At 36.4% G+C, this 19,149-nt stretch overlaps 1 protein-coding gene across 6 annotated transcripts in view; it reads left to right on the top strand.

The window, feature by feature from the left end:
* The window catches only part of SLC41A2 (solute carrier family 41 member 2), a 134,873-nt gene that overhangs the window by 76,900 nt on the left and 38,824 nt on the right, over nt 1–19,149 (top strand). For all 6 annotated transcript variants that reach the window (XM_036865600.1, XM_036865602.1, XM_036865599.1 and 3 more), the window contains 2 exons: nt 5,801–5,948; nt 10,738–10,817. In XM_036865600.1, coding sequence (XP_036721495.1) covers nt 5,801–5,948; nt 10,738–10,817 — 228 coding nt within the window. The remainder of the gene's footprint in view (nt 1–5,800; nt 5,949–10,737; nt 10,818–19,149) is intronic.

The following is a 19,149-nucleotide window of genomic DNA, read 5'->3' as shown; positions in this document are numbered from 1 at the left end:
CAGCACTGGCAACCACTAATCTAGTTTCTGTCTTTATGGATTTGCCTATTTTAGACATTTCAAAAAATGGAATCATACAATATGTGAACTTTTATATCCGGTTTCCTTCAATTAGTATGTTTTCAAGGTTCATGCTTTAGCATAAATCAGTACTGAATACCATGCAGTACTGAATAATATTTCATTGTATGGGTTAATAATATGGATGAATAATATTCCATTGTATGGATATATCACATTTTGTTTATCCATTTACCATTAGTTGGACATTTGGGTTACACCCACTTTTTGGCTATTATGAATAATGCTGCTTTGAACATTGTCGTATATGTTTTTGTGTGAACATATGTTTTCAATTCTATTGGTATATACCTAGGAGTGGAATTTCTAGATCATATGATAACTCTTTAACTTTTTGAGGAACTGCCCACTCATTATTTTTTATTTCTTTCCTGAGAAAATTTTCCCCCTCTTTGACAATTCAGGGCAATGATTCTGGAGTTAGGATGGTGAGTGTTTTCTTCAACTTAAGATGTCCTTCCAGAGATGTGATGTTGAGAATAAATTAAAAGCCTGGCATGGTGCTCCTCTCTTGACCTGAAGATGAAATACTAAGACAACCTAGCAGAATAGTTCTTTTCAGTTGTGTTTAGTGGGTTTTAATGCGTTTAGTTTGCTGTTTGAGTCTATAAAGAGATTGTTGGTAACCTTAGTTGTTTTAGGAGGTAAGAATGCTTCCTAATTGGAATGTTATTTATCCCTATCTAATGGTTTAGCAAGGAGAACTGGAAGGATTTTCCAATAAAAGTTTTTCATCTTTTAAAAAGCTATGGAGAAAATGACTCTATATGTAGCACTAGTCATGTCCCTTTAAATGGAAGGAAATATTTAAATGAATTTTGTTAGCATAATTATTTTGAAGATGTGATGGCAAATCCAGCTAAAGCCATGAGTGTAAAATTTGTTTGGGTATTATTTTAGTATTTATAGTAATTGTTCCTACCTGATTTGAAAAAAATTGAGTTTCTATCTAATTTAAACATCTTAATCATAGGTGAGGAGATCTTTAAATATGTTAAAATGATAAAATATAAAACTCAGTCCAAGAGAAGGGTGTGAATAACAGTTGAAGAATTTTGTGAGATGTCAGAAAAATTTAGTAACATTTAACTTAAATCTAAGGCTGTAGGCTACAAAGACTGTGAGATCAACTCTGTGTTTAAGTTATGAATTCCCTACCATACAAAATATGTATTAGAGTCCTTGAGAAAAATGCAGGAGTGTCCTGGCTGAGATGTCTGACAATAATAAAAGCTTGATCAGCTAAAATGGTATTACCAAAAATGTCTTGGAATAATGCAACTGTTTCAGGATTGGGTAGGCAACTTTTAACCCTAGGGAGATTTAGAACTAAGTATAAAAATATTTGAGAATCAAATTTATGGTATGAATGATTTTATGCTAAAGAGGCAGTACACATTTTTAAATATACTTGTTACTTAGCCCATTACAGTAACATGTCCATTTTAAAAGTAATAATTATGTAATTAATTTATTCTTGTGATTGTTAAATAGAAATCTTATCACATTTATATACATTGTATGAATATTTATGAAAACATAAGACTAACCATATTTGTACATATAATTTATTAGATTTAGAAAGATTACTTTAAGTACTAGGAAAGTTTTGTGAGATAAGTGAAATGTCTAAAGTAAATAGAATATTTCAGGGTATTTAACTAAGTTTATAAATGCAACCAAATATAATTTCAAACTCTTAAAAATAATTTTTGGTTGGATGTTAGACATTGTGAATGTCATGTTAAGTGCTTTACTGTTTTTTTCCTTACAGAGTATTTGTTCTTCTTTTTCCTTTTTTAAAAAGTTGAAGTATAGTTAATTTATAATGTTGTGTTAGTTTCAAGTGTACAGCAAAGTGATTCAGTTATACATATACATATATATATATATATATATATATGCTCTTTTTCAGATTCTTTTCCATTCTAGGTTATTACAAGATATTGAGTATAGTTCCCAGTGCTATACAGTAGGTCTTTGTTGTTTACCTGTTTTATATATAATAGTGTGTATATGTTAATCCCAAACTCCTAATTTATCTCTCCCCCCCCGTCCCCCCCACTCCTCCCCCCTCCATCCCCTTTGGTAACCATAAGTTTGTTTCCTGTGTCTGTGAGTCTACTTATGTTCTGTAAATAAGCTCATTTGTATCATTTTTTTAGATTCCACATATAAGTGATATAGTATGATATTTGTCTTTCTCTGATTTACTTCACTTAGTATGATAATCTCTAGATCCATCCATGTTGCTGCAAATGACATTATTTCATTCTTTTTTATGGTTGAGTAATATTCCATTGCATATCTTCTTTATCCATTCATCTGTTGATGGACATTTAGGTTGATTCCATGTTTTGGCTATTGTAAATAGTGCTGCAATGAACATTGAGGGTGCATGTACCTGTTCGAATTATGGTTTTCTCCAGATATATGTCCAGGAGTGGGATTGCTGGATCATATGGTAACTCTACTTTTAGTTTTTTAAGGAATCTCCATACTGTTCTCCATAGTGGCTGTACCAATTTACATTCCCACCAACAGTGTAGGAGGGTTCCTTTTTCTCCACACCCTCTCCAGCATTTATTATTTGTAGACTTTTTATTGATGGCCATTCTGACTGGTGTGAGGTGATAACTCATTGTAGTTTTGATTTGCATTTCTCTAATAATTAGCGATGTTGGGCATCTTTTCATGTGCCTGTTGGCCATTTGTATGTCTTCTTTGGAGAAATTTTTATTTAGGTCTTCTAACCATATTTTGGTTGGGTTGTTTGTTTTTTGGATATTAAGCTATACGAGCTGTTTGTATATTTTGGAAATTAATCCCTTGTCAGTCGCATCATTTGCAAATATTTTCTCCCATTCTGTGGGTTGTCTTTTTGTTTTGTTTATGGTGTCCTTTGCTGTGCAAAACCTTTTAAGTTTAATAGGTCCCATTTGTTTATTTTTGTTTTTGTTTCCATTACTCTAGGAGACAGAGCCAAAAAAATATTGCTGCAGTTTATGTCAAAGAGTGTTCTGCCTACGTTTTCCTCTAGGAGATTTATAGTATCCAGTCTTACATTTAGGTCTTTAATCCATTTGAGTTTGTTTTTGTATGTGGTGTTAGAGAATGTTCTAATTTCATTTTTTTACATGTAGCTGTCCAGTTTTCCCAGCACCACTTATTGAAGAGACTGTCTCTTCTCTATTGTATATTTTTGCCTCCTTTGTTGTAGATTAATTGACCATAAGTGCGTGGTTTTATTTCTGGGCTTTCTATTCTGTTCCGTTGATCTGTATGTCTGTTTTTGTGCTGGAACCATACTTTTTTGATTACTGTAGCTTTGTAGTATAGTCTGAAGTCAGGGAGTGTGATTTTTCCAGCTTCACTCTTCCTTCTCAGGATTGCTTTGGCTATTTGGGGTCTTTTGTGTTTCCATACAAATTAAAAAATTTTTTGTTCTAGTTCTGTGGAAAATGCTATTGGTAATTTGATAGGGATTGTGTTGAATCTGTAGATTGCCTTGGGTGGCATGGTCATTTTAACAATATTGATTCTTCCAATCCAAGAACACAGTATATCTTTCCATCTGTCTGTGTCGTCTTCAGTTTCTTTCATCAGCATCTTATAGTTTTCATGGACTTTGTTCTTGTAGGCAGCTGTTTGTGGATTAGTTTGAGCCTTACGGGGCTTGGTTTTAAGCTTCACTGCACTAGATCTAGCTGTGATCATATAGTGGCTAGTACTCTGCATTGTGGAATAGATCTAGAGTAGACATTACACTAGGGCTAGCCCTACTACTAAGAAGTGTCCCTTCTCTGGTCTCCAGTGAATGTTCTCAGTTTTCAAAGAGGCACTCCTCTCTAGGGGGTTAGATCTCAAATGACTTCTAGCCCTTTGTACACTCTGGGAATTTTTTTAGTTTACAACTCCCCAATTGTCTTGGCTTAGCCTTGTGGAATTCACCCTATGCATGCATGGCTTGGTATTCAGTTTGCAGGCTCCCTCTCTAATAGCTTCCTCTTCTCCAGTATTCTTCCCTGTAAATTCCTGCTGCCTTAGACTCACTCTGCTGAAATTCTCCCTTCCTGAGCTGTGGTCTGGAATGTGCCTTTAGTAAGAAAGCCCAGGCTATTGTAGGGCTTATCTCATTTCTTTCCCCTCTCTCAGGGATCACAGTCCTGCAATACCGGTTGTCAGTGTCTGAAAACAGTTTATTATCTATCTATCTACATATATTTATAAATCTTCTAGTAATTTCCAAAAGCACATTTCATATTTTGCTCAGAGATGGCATACATCATGTCTACAAAGCAGGACAAATAGCCAAGCACAAAGTCAATAAGCTTTCCCAAACTCTCTCTGTAGGAAAGCATTAACAAGAAAGGGGAGAGAATGAATAATTGTGATCAAGTAAGACAATCTATCACAGAGAGGTATAAAAAAAAATCCTGGCACTCTGTTATCTGAGTATGTCACAAATAGAAAGATGTTAATAACAATGGCAATGATGATTATGATGCTAGTAAGTGTTCAGTAAATGTTAACTATGTGCCTGGGTGCTATTCTAGTTAAATTACATGTGTTAATTCTCTTAAGACTCACAATAACACCATGAAATAGTTACAATAATTTTTACCATTTTATAGATAAGGAAATATAAATTTATAAATGTTAAATTTCTTTTTTTTTAATTTTATTTATTATTTTACACAGCAGGTTCTTATTAGTTATCTATTTTATACATATTAGTGTGTACATATCAATCCTAATCTCCCAATTTATCACACCACCCCCACCCCCCTGCCATTTTCCCCCCTTGGTGTCCATACGTTTGTTTTCTACATCTGTGACTCTATTTCTGCCCTGCAAACCGGTTCATCTGTACCATTTTTCTAGGTTCCACATATATGCGTTAATATACGATATTTGTTTTTCTTTTTAGAAGTTAAATTTCTCGTCCAAGGTAAGTTGTAACATCAGATGTGAAACTAAGTAGTCTGGCCAAACTCTGGTTAATATAGTATACTATATTCTGTCTTTGCATATTAAATGTTCTGAGTAATTTTGCAGTGAAGAAATCTGTTTATCTTTATTAAACCTAGTATTTCAATTTCATTTTGGTTATTGGAACACTATTCAGAATTAGGAGGATATCTATTATCAATCCATTGGCCAATATTCCACGGAATGCTTGTGCTATAAGATCCTGATGGGTAAAAACAATGTCCTATTAGACTTTATAGTTTGGAGTTAAGAGCACTAACTTCAGTGTCAGACAGATGTCATTTTCTCCCAATTCTTGCTATCTCTTAGTGGTGCTCTTAAGCTCCTAAGCCTCAGTTTCTTCATAAGGTAGGAATGAGTTTCTACCTCAGACTTGTGAGGACAATTAAGTGAGACAATGAACATAAAGCATTTAGCACAATATTTGGCAAATGGTAGGAGCCAAGTAATGTTAGATTTTTTTACTGTTGTTATTCTTGTTATTATTACTGTTGTTGTTCACATCCAGGTCACATTAACTATTTCAATAAATGTTGAATTAATGTATTAGTTTTCAGTTACATTATTTAACATTTTTACCTTATCTATAGTTTTCAATTTGTTTGACATTTATAGAAAGTATATAGCATGAGTATGTTTGATAACATATCTTCTGGTAAATTTTAATACTTACATTTGCTACATGGTTATAAGAGAGATTGAAATGTTGTCTCTTTTTGAATTTTAGAGACCTATTACTACATTCCTCCATTAGTTGGTGTCTTTTTCTTGGCTCTAACTCCTATCTGGATTATAATAGCTGCCAAACATCCAGCCACAAGAACGGTTCTCCACTCAGGCTGGGAGCCTGTGATAACAGCTATGGTTATAAGTAGGTTAGTATTAAAGTGTGTGTTTGTGTGTGCGTGTGTGGGGCAGTTATTCTATATGCATGTATCTATGTATATATTAAAACAAACCAATTGCCTGTTTTTATTTCTTAGGTCAGTCATTTTATACAGTCAGTTCTTTATTATCCCAAGTAATAGGGATATAGTGACAAGAGTTATTGAAATCAGTGGATGTATGGAACCTCATTTGCTACCAGTTTCAAACTTTTCCCCAACCAAATCCTTACCAGATTGATGATTAAAATTTAGTGGTGTTTGTCTTTGTCTGTGTGAGTTTTAACCTGACAAGGACACTACTTATTTTGAACAGTAAGTTGCTCAGATAAGTATCAGAAAACCTTAGAAATGTACATACCATTTGACTACGCCACTTCCAGGACTCTGACAGGACTTAAAGATATAATTATGGATCTATGCAAATGATTAAGTTGTAAGGATCTTCATCACAGTGGAATTTTTAATAACAAAAAAGAGAGGGAGAACACCTTAGATGTCTAGCAATCAGATGTTGATTGAATAAATTGTGGCATAGTCACAAAATGGAATATTAGTCAGCCATCAGGAGTAACACTGTAACATTCCTTTGATGTGGAAGGGTGTTCGTTATACATTTGGTGAAAGGAGAAAGCTAGAAAAGAGTATGAATTTCCTATTAAAGATGGTAGATTGACACGTTTATCTTCTTCCTTATTGAAGCTATTAAAATGACAGTAAAAGAATAAAAAAGCTATACAACCACAAAAACAGAAGGGGAGCAGGGAGGACAGCAGGTGAAAGATTTAACAAAATCAGTAAGATAGGAATCGGTTCTATGGTTGTTAACTGAACTATCAGAATGAAAAAAGCTAAAACCTAACTGCCTGCAGGACAAGGGAACACCGATAAGAAGCAAGCTGAACTGAGCCTCAGAAACCCCAAAAGGTGGAGGATTTAGAGGCACTGAGAACTTCTGAAAGCTGAAATGAAGGAGATTGGTTGAAAGTTAAAGTAAGAAGCAGTTAGATCCTAAAAGCCGTTTGCTAGCTTGACCACCCAGGTGACTGCCCCCTCCCATTCTATAGAAGACAAGAATTAACGCTGGAGAGGCTAAATCATAGAGCCTCTGGATTTAGAATCACCTGCACCAGTGAGGCTGTGGATTAAACACTGTATAAAAAACAAGGATTAAGGAAAAGTCTACATGCTGAACAATGAAAACCTGATCCCACTTCCTTTTCTTTTCTCATAGAATGCTGGCACTCTGGCTTTTACCCCCAGGCAAAAAATTAGATAATTCCTTTCTGGGGAAACTCATCAGCTCAAAAGAAAAACCTGCAAAAACTGACCCTGTGGGTCCTTTAGTGAAAGAGCTACATGCCCATCTGATCATTCTTCAGTGAGGCCCGCCTGCTGACAAGTTCTGCCCTTGTGCACAGAGAGCTCCAGATATGCTTTGCAGTGTCCCTTAAGGAGGAGCAGACAGTAAACGGTCGCCAGACATTTGATTAAGGCTTTTAACATGACAGAGACAAAAAAAAAAATAAAAAAATCGTTCCCCAAAAACTGCAGGCATAGTTGAAAAGTCTCAAAAAACGATCACCAGTATCCTCAGAGAAATTAGAGAAGTTATGGCATCTACAATGTAAGAACAGAATGCTCTAATAAGGAGGATTTGAAAAATTGGAAGAGCTCTTGGGAATTTAAAAATGTATAAATAGTAGAAACAAAAAGAATCAGAAGAAAAATCTTGAGGGTAGAGTTGAGGAACTATCCTGGAAAGTAGATCAGAAAGCAAAGAGGTGGACAATTGGAGCAAATAGTAAGGAGAGGAAATTATCAAAGAAATAATACAATAAAATTCCCCAGAATTGAAGAACATGGGCTTCCAGATTTAAAAGGCCCCCTGAGTACCTCGCACAATGAGTAGGAGGGACCCCAAGCAAAGCACATTATCATAAATCCCAAAAGCTTCCAGAGAGAAAAGTCCAGTTGCATATAAGGGATTGGGAATTGGAATGATGTCCAGCTTCAACACCAAGTGATTCCCTCAAAATTCTGAGGGAAAATTGTTTTGAACATAAAACGTGCTCACTGTATCAAGCAAACATAAGGGTAGACTCAAGAAGCTTTCAGACATGCAGGAATTCAAAAAATTTATTTCCCGTATACCCTCTCATATAAAAGCTGAGAGAAGATGTCTATCAAAATGAGGAAATAATCAAGAAAGAAGATGACATGGGAATGAGGAAACCTGTGACAGCATGTGGTTCATTTTTCTATGATGTAGATTGTGTTTTCCTGGAGGATTCGGGCAACGGGATCCCATGAAATGTTGGGACCTGGTCATAGTACATAAACCAAGGCCCATCGTGGGGAGGTGAAGGGAAGGTACAGAATGACAGCTGAGCATCAGACCTACAGAGCAACTGTCCAGGTTGGCAAGACAGTGACCTTAAGAAGGAATGTCTCTAAGGAAAAAAAAGGGGAACTGATTGGTTACCTGATGAGTTTGTATTCAGAGGCCATTCATTAACTTTGTTACAAATTTGATTCTGAATTAGTAATAAGTACCTAAAATATTAAGAAAAATATGAGACAAGGCAAAACAGTACAAATGGGGAGATCTCATAACACACTCTGTGGCCCAGTTGTGAATAATGATTTCATTGTTAAAATAAAGTAAAACCTAAATATTTCACCAAAAATTATAATATAACCAGATTGGCAGGATAGAGGAAGGAAGGGAATTGTGAAGGGACTAAAGTGGGGAGGGAAGGGTAAGAGAGACTAAATGCTCACCTGCCATAGTGGACGTCATTAGGTAAATGTCTAAAATTAAAAATCAAGAAATAGCAGTATAAACATGCTGTTTAGAAATAGAGGATTAAATGCCAGAAGAAACAGTTAAAGAAGTTAAAAAGAATTGCTAGTGGAGAGCAGGATGTGGTGTTAGGGCTAGGGGCTATTTTATAAGCTTTGTGGTACTTTCACCTTTTAAATGATGCACGTATGTTTGTTTGATAAAAATAAAATTTAATAAAAGTGAAGAAAACTACTTTTACAGTTTGAGTTTTTATTTTTAAAAATATACATGTTTTGGACTTCCCTGGTGACGCAATGGTTAAGAATCCGCCTGCCAATGCAGGGAACACAAGTTCAAGCCCTGGTCTGGGAAGATCCCGCATGCCACGGAGCAACTAAACCCGTGTGCCACAACTACTGAGCCTGCTCTCTAGAGCCCACGAGCCACAACTACTGAGCCCACGTGCCGTAACTACTGAAGCTCATGAGCCTGGAGCCCGTGCTCCATAGCAAGAGAAGCCACCACAGTGAGAAGCCCGCACACCGCAACGAAGAGTAGCCCCCGCTCACCTCAACTAGAGAAAGCCCAGCAACAAAAAAGAAAGCGTGCAGCGACAAAGACCCAACACAACCAAAAATAAATAAATTTATTTTTTAAAATATTTATATATATATATATATATATATATACATGTTTAAAAATGTCTGGGAGGCTCTATATCAACATGGTAACAGTATAACCCTGAATGATGTAACTATGGTTGATTTTTATTCTTTTTGTTTGTATTTTCTAATTTTTCTATGATAAGTTTTTATCACCTGGGTAATAAAAATATTTAAAAATGTATTTTAGCAAGTGTTCATGTTATATACACAGCATGATCTGTGTGTTTGGGCAGGGAGATTTGTTCTTTGACACATAACTAGTTTATTCTATGAAATACATATTTTTTAAAATTACGCAGTAAAATATTTCTAAGGATGACGGTTTTTAGACTTTATAGTATACCTTTTAATGGGAACTCCTAGCAGTTTAGGCATATTTAGCCATTCATTTATATTATTAAAGAATTAAAATAGTAAAGATTTAATAATTTCCTAATATTAACTATCAGGTAGTGGTAAGAACATTTGATCTGACACTTTGACCATAAACCCTGTTCTGTGACAGCATATAGTTCATTTTTCTGTAATGTGAATTGCATTTTCCTGGAAGATTTGGCAACAGGATCCCATGAAATACTGGGACTGACACTGTTTTATAGTATGTAGACCAACAGACTGAAGTTAACCAATTGCTAATGGTCTTGGAAACAAACAAACAAAACATCTCCAAGCTCCATTGAGACGCTGAGAGTGTATATCTTGCCACTGTATAGCTGTATGTTATTTTTCCAGACCTCTGTTCTTCAGATCAGCTCTTTCTATGGTTGCAACTCATTGTTTTAATTTACCAATGGTCAGACACTGTAATCTACTATATCTAGTTTTAACACAATAAAAGTCATCTCTTTAATAGCTTGCTTACTTCAAATATGAAAAGATACTCTTTAAACATTTTTTTAAATTATAAGGGTAATAAACGCACATGGTTTTTAAAAAACTAATAAGTACAGAAGGATATAAAATGACCATGAGTCTCCTGTCATTGTCACCCCTAGGGGTGGACATTGTTAATAATTTCTTACATGTCCTTCCAGACATTTTAATGCACTTGAAGTATATGCTTTTTTCCTTTTTACATGTAACGTATGTAAACATGTAGACCAGAAGGAGAGCCCTGAAATGTGGGTCTACGGCTTATGCCATGTTTTGTTTTCAGCATTTTGCTTTTGACAGTGATTTTTACTTTGAATATTTTTCTTTTTACTCAATTTTTAAAATGTCTAAATATTTTATGTTTAAAAGTAGGGGTGTTTGTATATAAAGAACAACTTCAAATTAGTACATTTCCTTTCCCCTTCCCTAAATTGTATGCTTTTGTTTCTTTCAGCATTGGGGGCCTTATTCTGGACACAACTGTATCTGATCCAAACTTGGCTGGGATTGTTGTTTACACACCAGTTATTAATGGTAAGAATTAGATATACCGTTTCATAATGATATCCTATCTCTCTATATTCTTAGGTACGAACAGGAACCTCTGAGTTCAGATTTTAAGAGGTCTATCTTCCCATTCTATTCATTTGATTTTCAATGCCAGGTTGTTGCTCATGGTGGAAACTACACTGTATGTTCTCAGTATGCAGAACACATTTTTGAAAAGAACTCTCGCTTAATCTTATCTCTAGATATGAGAATCAGACATACCTGATTTTTAAGATTCCTGTGGCAAAATAGGATATTCCAATTCCATATTATCATTAACTTTGGGCTTACCTGCTTTCTTGTGCTGCTGTGTTGCTATGCCTGTCAATTTTCGTGGCTAAATTAGAGTTAGCTAGGTTTAAGCATTGCTGGAGTCAATTCACTTCATTAAAATCTATCACTCCTCTGCCGATCCCTTTCAAATCTGCCTTGTATTTTTTCTTATCTATAAAATGGGAATTATAATACTTAAATTCACAGGGGTTTTTATATGAATTCCATTTAAAAAGACAAATTTAATCCAGTCCTATTGGCTTTTGGCCTGGCAGTCATTAAATTGGATGTCGGTATAGCCTAAGCCAAGATAATTTAAAATAATGCTACCTGGGGAAAACCGTATCACAGGATATATGACACATTTAATATAAATTACTTTTGTATATTTATGGATAAGAAAATATGTTATACAAAGGCAACTTCTCTAAAATCTAATTTCATATCTAAAATTTTTACTGAACATTTTAATTTTGGGGTACCTGAACAAATTTCCCCTAGAGATGCCCCTCCCAGTTTTCCTGGTACCACCATTCTCCCCATCACCTGCCCTTAACATCATGGACCCATTTGATTCAACCTGGCTCTTTCATTCTCTTTGAGTAGATAATGACCAAATCTTGTCTATTTGTACATTAACATAATTCACTTGTTCATTTATTTATATAACAAGTATGTCTTACTACTGTAGTCTACTAATGTCTCAGTTCAACCACCATTCAAGTAATAAAGTAGGCTTCCTGACTCACTCCCTATTCAATGCAAATTGAACGTCACTAGTAGACGGGTCTACCTTAAACATTGTTTTTATTACATTAGTTTTAAGATGATGAACTTGACAGTGGTTTCCTCCTGCCTGTCAAATCAAATTAGAACTCTTCTGCCTAGCTATCAAGGCTCTCTCTATATGCCCTTGGACACACACAACTTTATCATTGCGACTTGCTTCTTGCATTGTGGCCATACAGAGATCTAATTTTCACTGCCTGGAATAACTATCACTTTCTTTCCCCCTGTCCGAATCCTCTTCAGTGACTATTACTTGATGAATTTACTAGCATGAATATTACCCAACAATGACCGTTAGAACTGTATTGCCCAGCATCTCAGTGAGAAATTTAACTTAAATTACAACCCCATTATTAGTAAGATTTTAGTGAGTATCTCTGTTATTTTGCCTTTTGCAAGAAACAGTTTGCTAAAGTGCCCTCATTGGAAGTCTGTGCATGGCATGGCGTAGTGGTAAAATCTTTTTTCTATCTCAGTAAGTAAACCTCTTAGTTGGGTATCACGGTGAACACATCTTATGTTACATTATGCTCTTTAAAAACATTGATTAAGAAGATTCACTCCATGCTTCTCAAAAAAGGTGTAACTTCTGAGAATTGAATTTCGTTTTTTTGTTTTGTTTTTTTTTAATTTTTATTTATTTATTATTATTTATTTATGGCTGTGTTGGGTCTTCGTTTCTGTGCGAGGGCTTTCTCTAGTTGCAGCAAGTGGGGGCCACTCTTCATCGCGGTGCGTGGGCCTCTCACTATCGCGGCCTCTCTTGTTGCGGAGCACAGGCTCCAGACGCGCAGGCTCAGTAATTGTGGCTCACGGGCCTAGTTGCTCCGCGGCATGTGGGATCCTCCCAGACCAGGGCTCGAACCCGTGTCCCCTGCATTGACAGGCAGATTCTCAACCACTGCTGAATTTCGTTTTAAGTGTGCTGAGACGTACTATTTAAAAGACCCCTCCCCGTTTTATCACCATCATCATCATCTGCTATTTTTTTCATATTTATTTACTTATTTATTATTTATTAATTTATTTTGGCTGCGCTGGGTCTTCGTTGCAGCATGCAGGATCTTTAGTTGCAGCATGCGGACTCTTAGTTGCGGCATGTGGGCTTCTTAGTTGAGGCATACGGACTTCTTTAGTTGCTGCATGCGAACTCTTAGTTGTGGCATGCATGCGGGATCTAGTTCCCCACCAGGGATCGAACCCAGACCCCTTGCATTGGGAGCGTAGAGTCTTACCCACTGTACCACCAGGGAAGTCCCCATCATTTGCTATTTAGTGAGTACCTACTCTGTGGCAGATTACTTTTAGGTCTTTTATGCATGTTATGTTATTTAATCCTCAAATAAAGATAAGGTCTCATATCTAGCAAATGGTGATTTAAACCCAGATCTGCTTGATATCCCAAAGCCTGTGACTTTTTTCCTTCAAAATGGACAGCTACTGATTTATCTGTTATATTAGATACAGGAATACACACTTTGTTTAAAGTAAGGCATATCTGTGTTGATACTGCGATGAGGGTATCTTTTAACGCTTATTAACATCTCTCAGAACCAGTAACATTTTTAAAAATATATTTCATGTAACAATAGTTCTTGAGGTGTTGAAAAGTGAGTTCTGTGGTCAGCTAAGTTTTGGAAACATTAGGTTAAAAAGATTTCTTTTCCACAGGATGCTGTGAGTCTCCCCTTCTGGTACTTTTGTTAGTGAGGGGTTGGAATTTCTGGATCTAATCTCCTTTCTAAACCCCAGACCATACCAAATTGAGAACTACTGATCTAGGGCTTATTATATCTTTATCACAGTCTACTTTCAAATAATAGTATATCACTTTACATAAAGGATAAGAACCTTATATTAGTATACTTGGATTTTCACTCTTTCTTATGGGCTCTTTTTGTCATACGTTTTACTTTGTTATAAATCCTATAACATTATTTTTGCTTTAAACAAGTATTTTTTAAAAAGATAAAAAATGAGGGGGTGGTATCTTGTACATTTCCCCACATTTTTAACATTTTCAGCACTCTTCTTTCCTTTGTGTAGATTCAGATCTCCATCTGGCATTGCTTTCCATCTTCCAGAAGAAGCACCTTTAATGTTTCTTATAGGGCAGCTCTGCAGAGAAAACAGAGGCTTTAGGCAGGTGTCTCCCAGCTTCCTTCTCCTTCTTTTCCCTTCAGCTCTAACAGTGTCTACTCTTAACCTTTTTCACTGCATCTCAGACAAAGAGCTGACTCTTTTATCTAAGACCATTACACCTCCAATGGGATCCTTAACTCTCAGTTACCTTAACTTTTCCTATATCTTCCATACCTTCCTCTCTTCCATCTTTCCTCTTTAGTTTACAATTGTACTCGACTCTTTCATTCTAAATCACCTTTCCCACAGTGTTCTGCCTTCTCAAGCTTCTATTTTCTCCCTTCTACTCTTTACAACCAAACTTTTCAAAGTGTAGCCTATACTTGTAAAATTTCTTACAATGTTTTCCATCCCTCTCACTCTACATAACTTTTTTTTTAACCAAGCTCCACAGTGACCTCCTAATTACTTTATCCAGTAACTTGTTTTCAGCCTTCATTCTGTTCAGCTGTTTGATACTAGTTAATCTGCCCTTTTGCAACTCTCCCAATTCTCGTCCCATTCTCTGAAAATTCTTCTTCATTTTCCTGCACTAACTCCTCCTTTCTATCTGCCTCTTTAAGTATTTGTATTCTTCCAGACTCTGTTCTTGATCATCTTCTATTCTCACTTTTCACCTTCTTTATGAGGGATATTGTCTAGTCCAGAGGTTTTCAAAGTGTGGTCCCCAGACTAGCAGCATCACCTGGGATCTTGTTAGAAATGCAGATTCTCAGGCCTCAGCCCAGACCTCCCATGTCAGAGACTCTAGTGTAGAACCCAGCAATTGATTCTGACACATGCAAATGTTTGAGAACCATTTGTCTTAGTTATGTGACTTCCACTCTCTATCCCCAGTCTTGACCTTCATTCACTTCCAGATCCATACTTTAAACAGATATTTCCACATGGAAGATCCAAAGCTCCAAATTGAACTCATTATCTTCCGCCCAAACCTGCTCTTCCTTCTGGGTTTCCTGTCAGTTAGTGGTGTTATTATCTACCCAAATAAAACATCCCAAAGTCACATACTCCCTTTCTCTAAATGCTCTCTCTTTTTATCTGCTCTTGAAATACCTTCTGAGTTAGTCTCAACCCTTTGTCTCCCCGTGCTCGCTGGTTTTGTTCATTCATCTTCCCTGGGTACATCTGCATAAATTGTCTCCCTGCCTCTGCTGTCACCCAGTGTAACCTGTCTATCCTCCATACTGCTGTTAGAGTTAGCTTCCCGAGCAGCAAAGCTGATCCTGTCCCTTGCTTACTTAAAGATCACAGTTAAGTTTCCTGGAGATAGAGTACAAATTATCTAGCGTAATATACTCAGTAAGCCCAATCTGCCCTAAAATCACCCTCTCTAATCTCATTTCTCCACCACTCCACCAATCCTTAAAATTCTCATCTTGCTGAATTTTTGTTGCTTTCTCAAAAAGATCATGTCATTTCTCTATACCATTCCTTTGTACCTGATGTTCCCTCTGTCTCACTTCCCTTCTTTTACTTACCAAGTTCTGCTCATTCATTCAGACCCAATTAAAATGTCACCTCTTCTGCAAAATAGTTCCCTTTGGGAATTCCCTGCCAGTCCAGTGGTTAGGACTCTGCACTTTCACTGCTGAGGGCACGGGTTTGATCCCCAGTTGGGGAACTAAGATCCCGCAAGCCATGCGGCATGGCCAAAAAAAAAAAAAGTTCTCTTTTCTATGCTTCCACAGCATACTTTTAACATACATAATTATTTTGTATGATGATTCTTTTTTGTAGGACTCTCTAGTGCCTAGAGATAGTGCCTAGTATGTTAAGATTTGGTAATTGCTGGATGAATAAATGCATGAGTTAAGGAACATGCTTTGTTTTGCTGCAAAGTACATGTCACCGAATTTGAAGTTATCTTATTAAATAACACAACTTAGATTATACCCGAAACATTTCATATACTTAGGAACTGGTGAAGTGCATTAAAAAAAGGCAAAAAAAAAAAAAAAAAGTAGAAAAATGGTTCTTACTATTTGTATAAAAAACTAGCAGTAATGGCAACGTTTATTACTTTCCTTAACAGTTTCTCCTGTGTGTAACCATAGAAATTGGTTTCTCAGCATTTCCTCCTCTTTGGTATATTCTACAAGCTTTTTAGATAGGAGTGAATATTTATAAATTTATTTATTTATTTTTGGCTGCATTGGGTCTTTGTTGCTACACGCGGGCTTTCTCTAGTTGCAGCGAGTGGGGGCTACTCTTCGTTGTGGTGTGCGGGCTTCTCATTGCGGTGGCTTCTCTTGTTGAGGAGCATGGGCTCTAGGTGCGTGGGCTTCAGTAGTTGTGGCTCACAGGCTCAGTAGTTGCGGCTTGCGGGCTCAGTAGTTGTGGCACGCGGGCTCAGTAGTTGTGGCTCATGGGCTCTAGAGCTCAGGCTCAGTAGTTGTGGCACACGGGCTTAGTTGCTCCGCGGCATGTGGGATCTTCCTGGACCAGGGATCGAACCCTTGTTCCCTGCATTGGCAGGCGGATTCTTAACCACTGTGCCACCAGGAAAGCCCGGAGTGAATATTTAGATAGGAGCTCTTTAGATACTGAAAGAAGTTAGCAATCCCAGGAGTGAATATTTTGTGGACAGAAAGAGTTGAGCTAGAGATCAATTGGTTAGAAGAGGGATGAACTCAGTTAGTGTAGCCAGGGGAAATGATTCAGAAGGAACCATTTCTTCAGTGGTTTGGAAGTCATTTGAGAGTTCAGTTTTTGTTGAGTAGAAGCAATGTCTAAATAAATGAAGGTATAGCCTTAGATAGAATGTTATGAACAATCAAAATTAAAGAATTACATTTCACATAACAACAAGGATGAATTTTAGGAAATTAATATTTGTGAATTATCCCATTTCTATAAAGTTCAAAAGCATGTTTAGGAATACACATATATGTGGTCATAACATGGAAAACAAGAGAATGAAAAACACAATTCAGGATAGTTACTCTGATTGACGAGGAAGGGCATGGGATTGGGGAGGGCACATAGGGTACTTCAAATGTAAAAGTCATGCTGTATTCCTTTTCTTAAACTGGGTGATGGGTATATGGGTGTTTTTGCAATATGGTTATTTATAGCTTATATGTATTTTATAAATATTATTTCTGTATCTATTAAATATTTAGTACAAAATAAAACTCCTGGAAGTAGCGCTTTTAGATTTCTTATTAAATGGTTGACTATGAAAAGAATACAATTAGAATAACAGCTAGGAGTCCAAATGAAGAATTTCCTAGGTAGGAGGGATATAGATATGTTTATTGACAAGGAGACAAAGGAGTAATAGAAAAGGAAAGACGGAGGATGCATGAGAGATGGTGAAGAAGGAAGGGGCAAAGTCCACAGAATGATGGGCTACAAAGTAGCCTTGGAAAAAAAGGATACCCCTTATTACTTCAACGTGGTAAGAAAAGGAGTCCTGAAGAGAGACTAAGGTGAAGGGCCTTACCTATAATGACATTCTCAGTTGTCCCAAGAAGGTGGATAGATTTCCCAACCTGTTGCATGTCGTGGCACACACAGAAAATTGTAATATTAGATGGCACACTAGTGAGAAGAAGGAGGCCACTTGGAACCAGAGGCAACCATCCTGGCCCTGCAGAGCTTCGAAGGTCAGTATCTTGACACAGCTGTAAACTATTCCAGGCATCCTGGTTTGGGAAGTTCCGATCGAGGCAGTGTTTCTCAACCTTTTTTTCATTTTGACACTCTGAGGGAGCCATTTAAAACATGTTTTCCCCTAAATGTTCCCACCCATGAAATTTTAATATCACAGATATCCAATTTATCCATTTCTATACTGTATGTATATCCGTGCTTTATACATAAAATGAATGAAAAATTTTTTTCCCAAGAAACAAATTTTTGTCCCCACTAAGAATGCATGATCTAGGGTAAGGGAAGCAGAAAATTTGCAGACCTTGTAAGTCACTCATCAGGTTGCTGACACGTACATTGGAAGGAAGTGGTAGAGGTGAATGTGCCTGCCCTCATTTAGAGGAAAGGGTCTTCACTCTGAGGGGCTTACATGTAGTTCTTCTTAAAAAAAAAAAAAAGAAGAAAAAAATGGAAGACACATCTCCCCTATCCCTTTGCATTTCTTGAAACTAAAAGAGCAGTTCCTGTGAGTGAGTTCCGATAAGGAGTCATGAAAGGAGGAGAGGTGAAAATGCAGAGATGTGTGGAGATGGCCAAAATATGTAGGTATATATGGAAGATACTAGATCTGCTGTGCTGTTGATTATAAGGCTTTGCTTTTGAACAAAATGAACTTTTACTTCAGGTTCCCTTAGGAATGCCCAAAAGAATTATTGACATAATTTGAAATATATTCTATGGTGTGAAATCTATTCTATGCTAAACATTTGCTGGAAACATATATTTCTAAATTTAATAAAACATGAAGTTGGATTTTAAAGCAGTCCTTTGATGAACCTTCTGAATTTGTTCATACTATCAAACTTTCTATTATCAGTGGAGCTCATTCTAGCAATAAGGCACTTAGAAATTAGGTCTTATGGATACTGAAAGCTCTAATTATTTAGTATGTTGGAAATCTGTTTTTTATTAATGTTATTAATTTATGTGACAATCTTTAAATGCTCTCTACTAGCTCTAGTAGTGCAGTTATCTGTGAGGAATTTAAGTAATTTAAAAGAAATGCTGATAGACTTGCTCTTAATAGAAGTATAGAGTATGTCATGATAGCGAGAAAGCATTTCTGACATTAAGGGAAGCTATTCCAAGGTAATAATTCTGCTGTAGTTTAAAAATATAACCAGTGATCATGCTGAGATCATGATGGGGTTTTAACTTCATGAGAGCTTAAAACTTTAATAAGTTTCTATACTAATTATGTTAATTATTTTGCCTTTCACATGATGCCTTTAATCTACTTGGAACTGATTTTTGTGTATAGTAGGAGAATAGGGGTCCAACTTCATGGTATTTTTTTGGCATATTAATAACTGTCTTGGTACTATTTATTGAAAAATCTATACCACTCTTTACTGATCTGCAGTACCTCTTTTGTATATCACAGATTTCATGTGTATGCGTGCGTGTGTGCATGTGTAGTTATCAGGTTAAAAAAGTACCCCTCAATTCCTGGTTT

Source organism: Balaenoptera musculus, chromosome 10 (genome assembly GCF_009873245.2).
Source record: "Balaenoptera musculus isolate JJ_BM4_2016_0621 chromosome 10, mBalMus1.pri.v3, whole genome shotgun sequence".
In the NCBI taxonomy this organism is placed as follows: Eukaryota; Metazoa; Chordata; class Mammalia; order Artiodactyla; family Balaenopteridae; genus Balaenoptera; species Balaenoptera musculus.
This window is presented reverse-complemented; position numbering and strand designations above follow the sequence as displayed.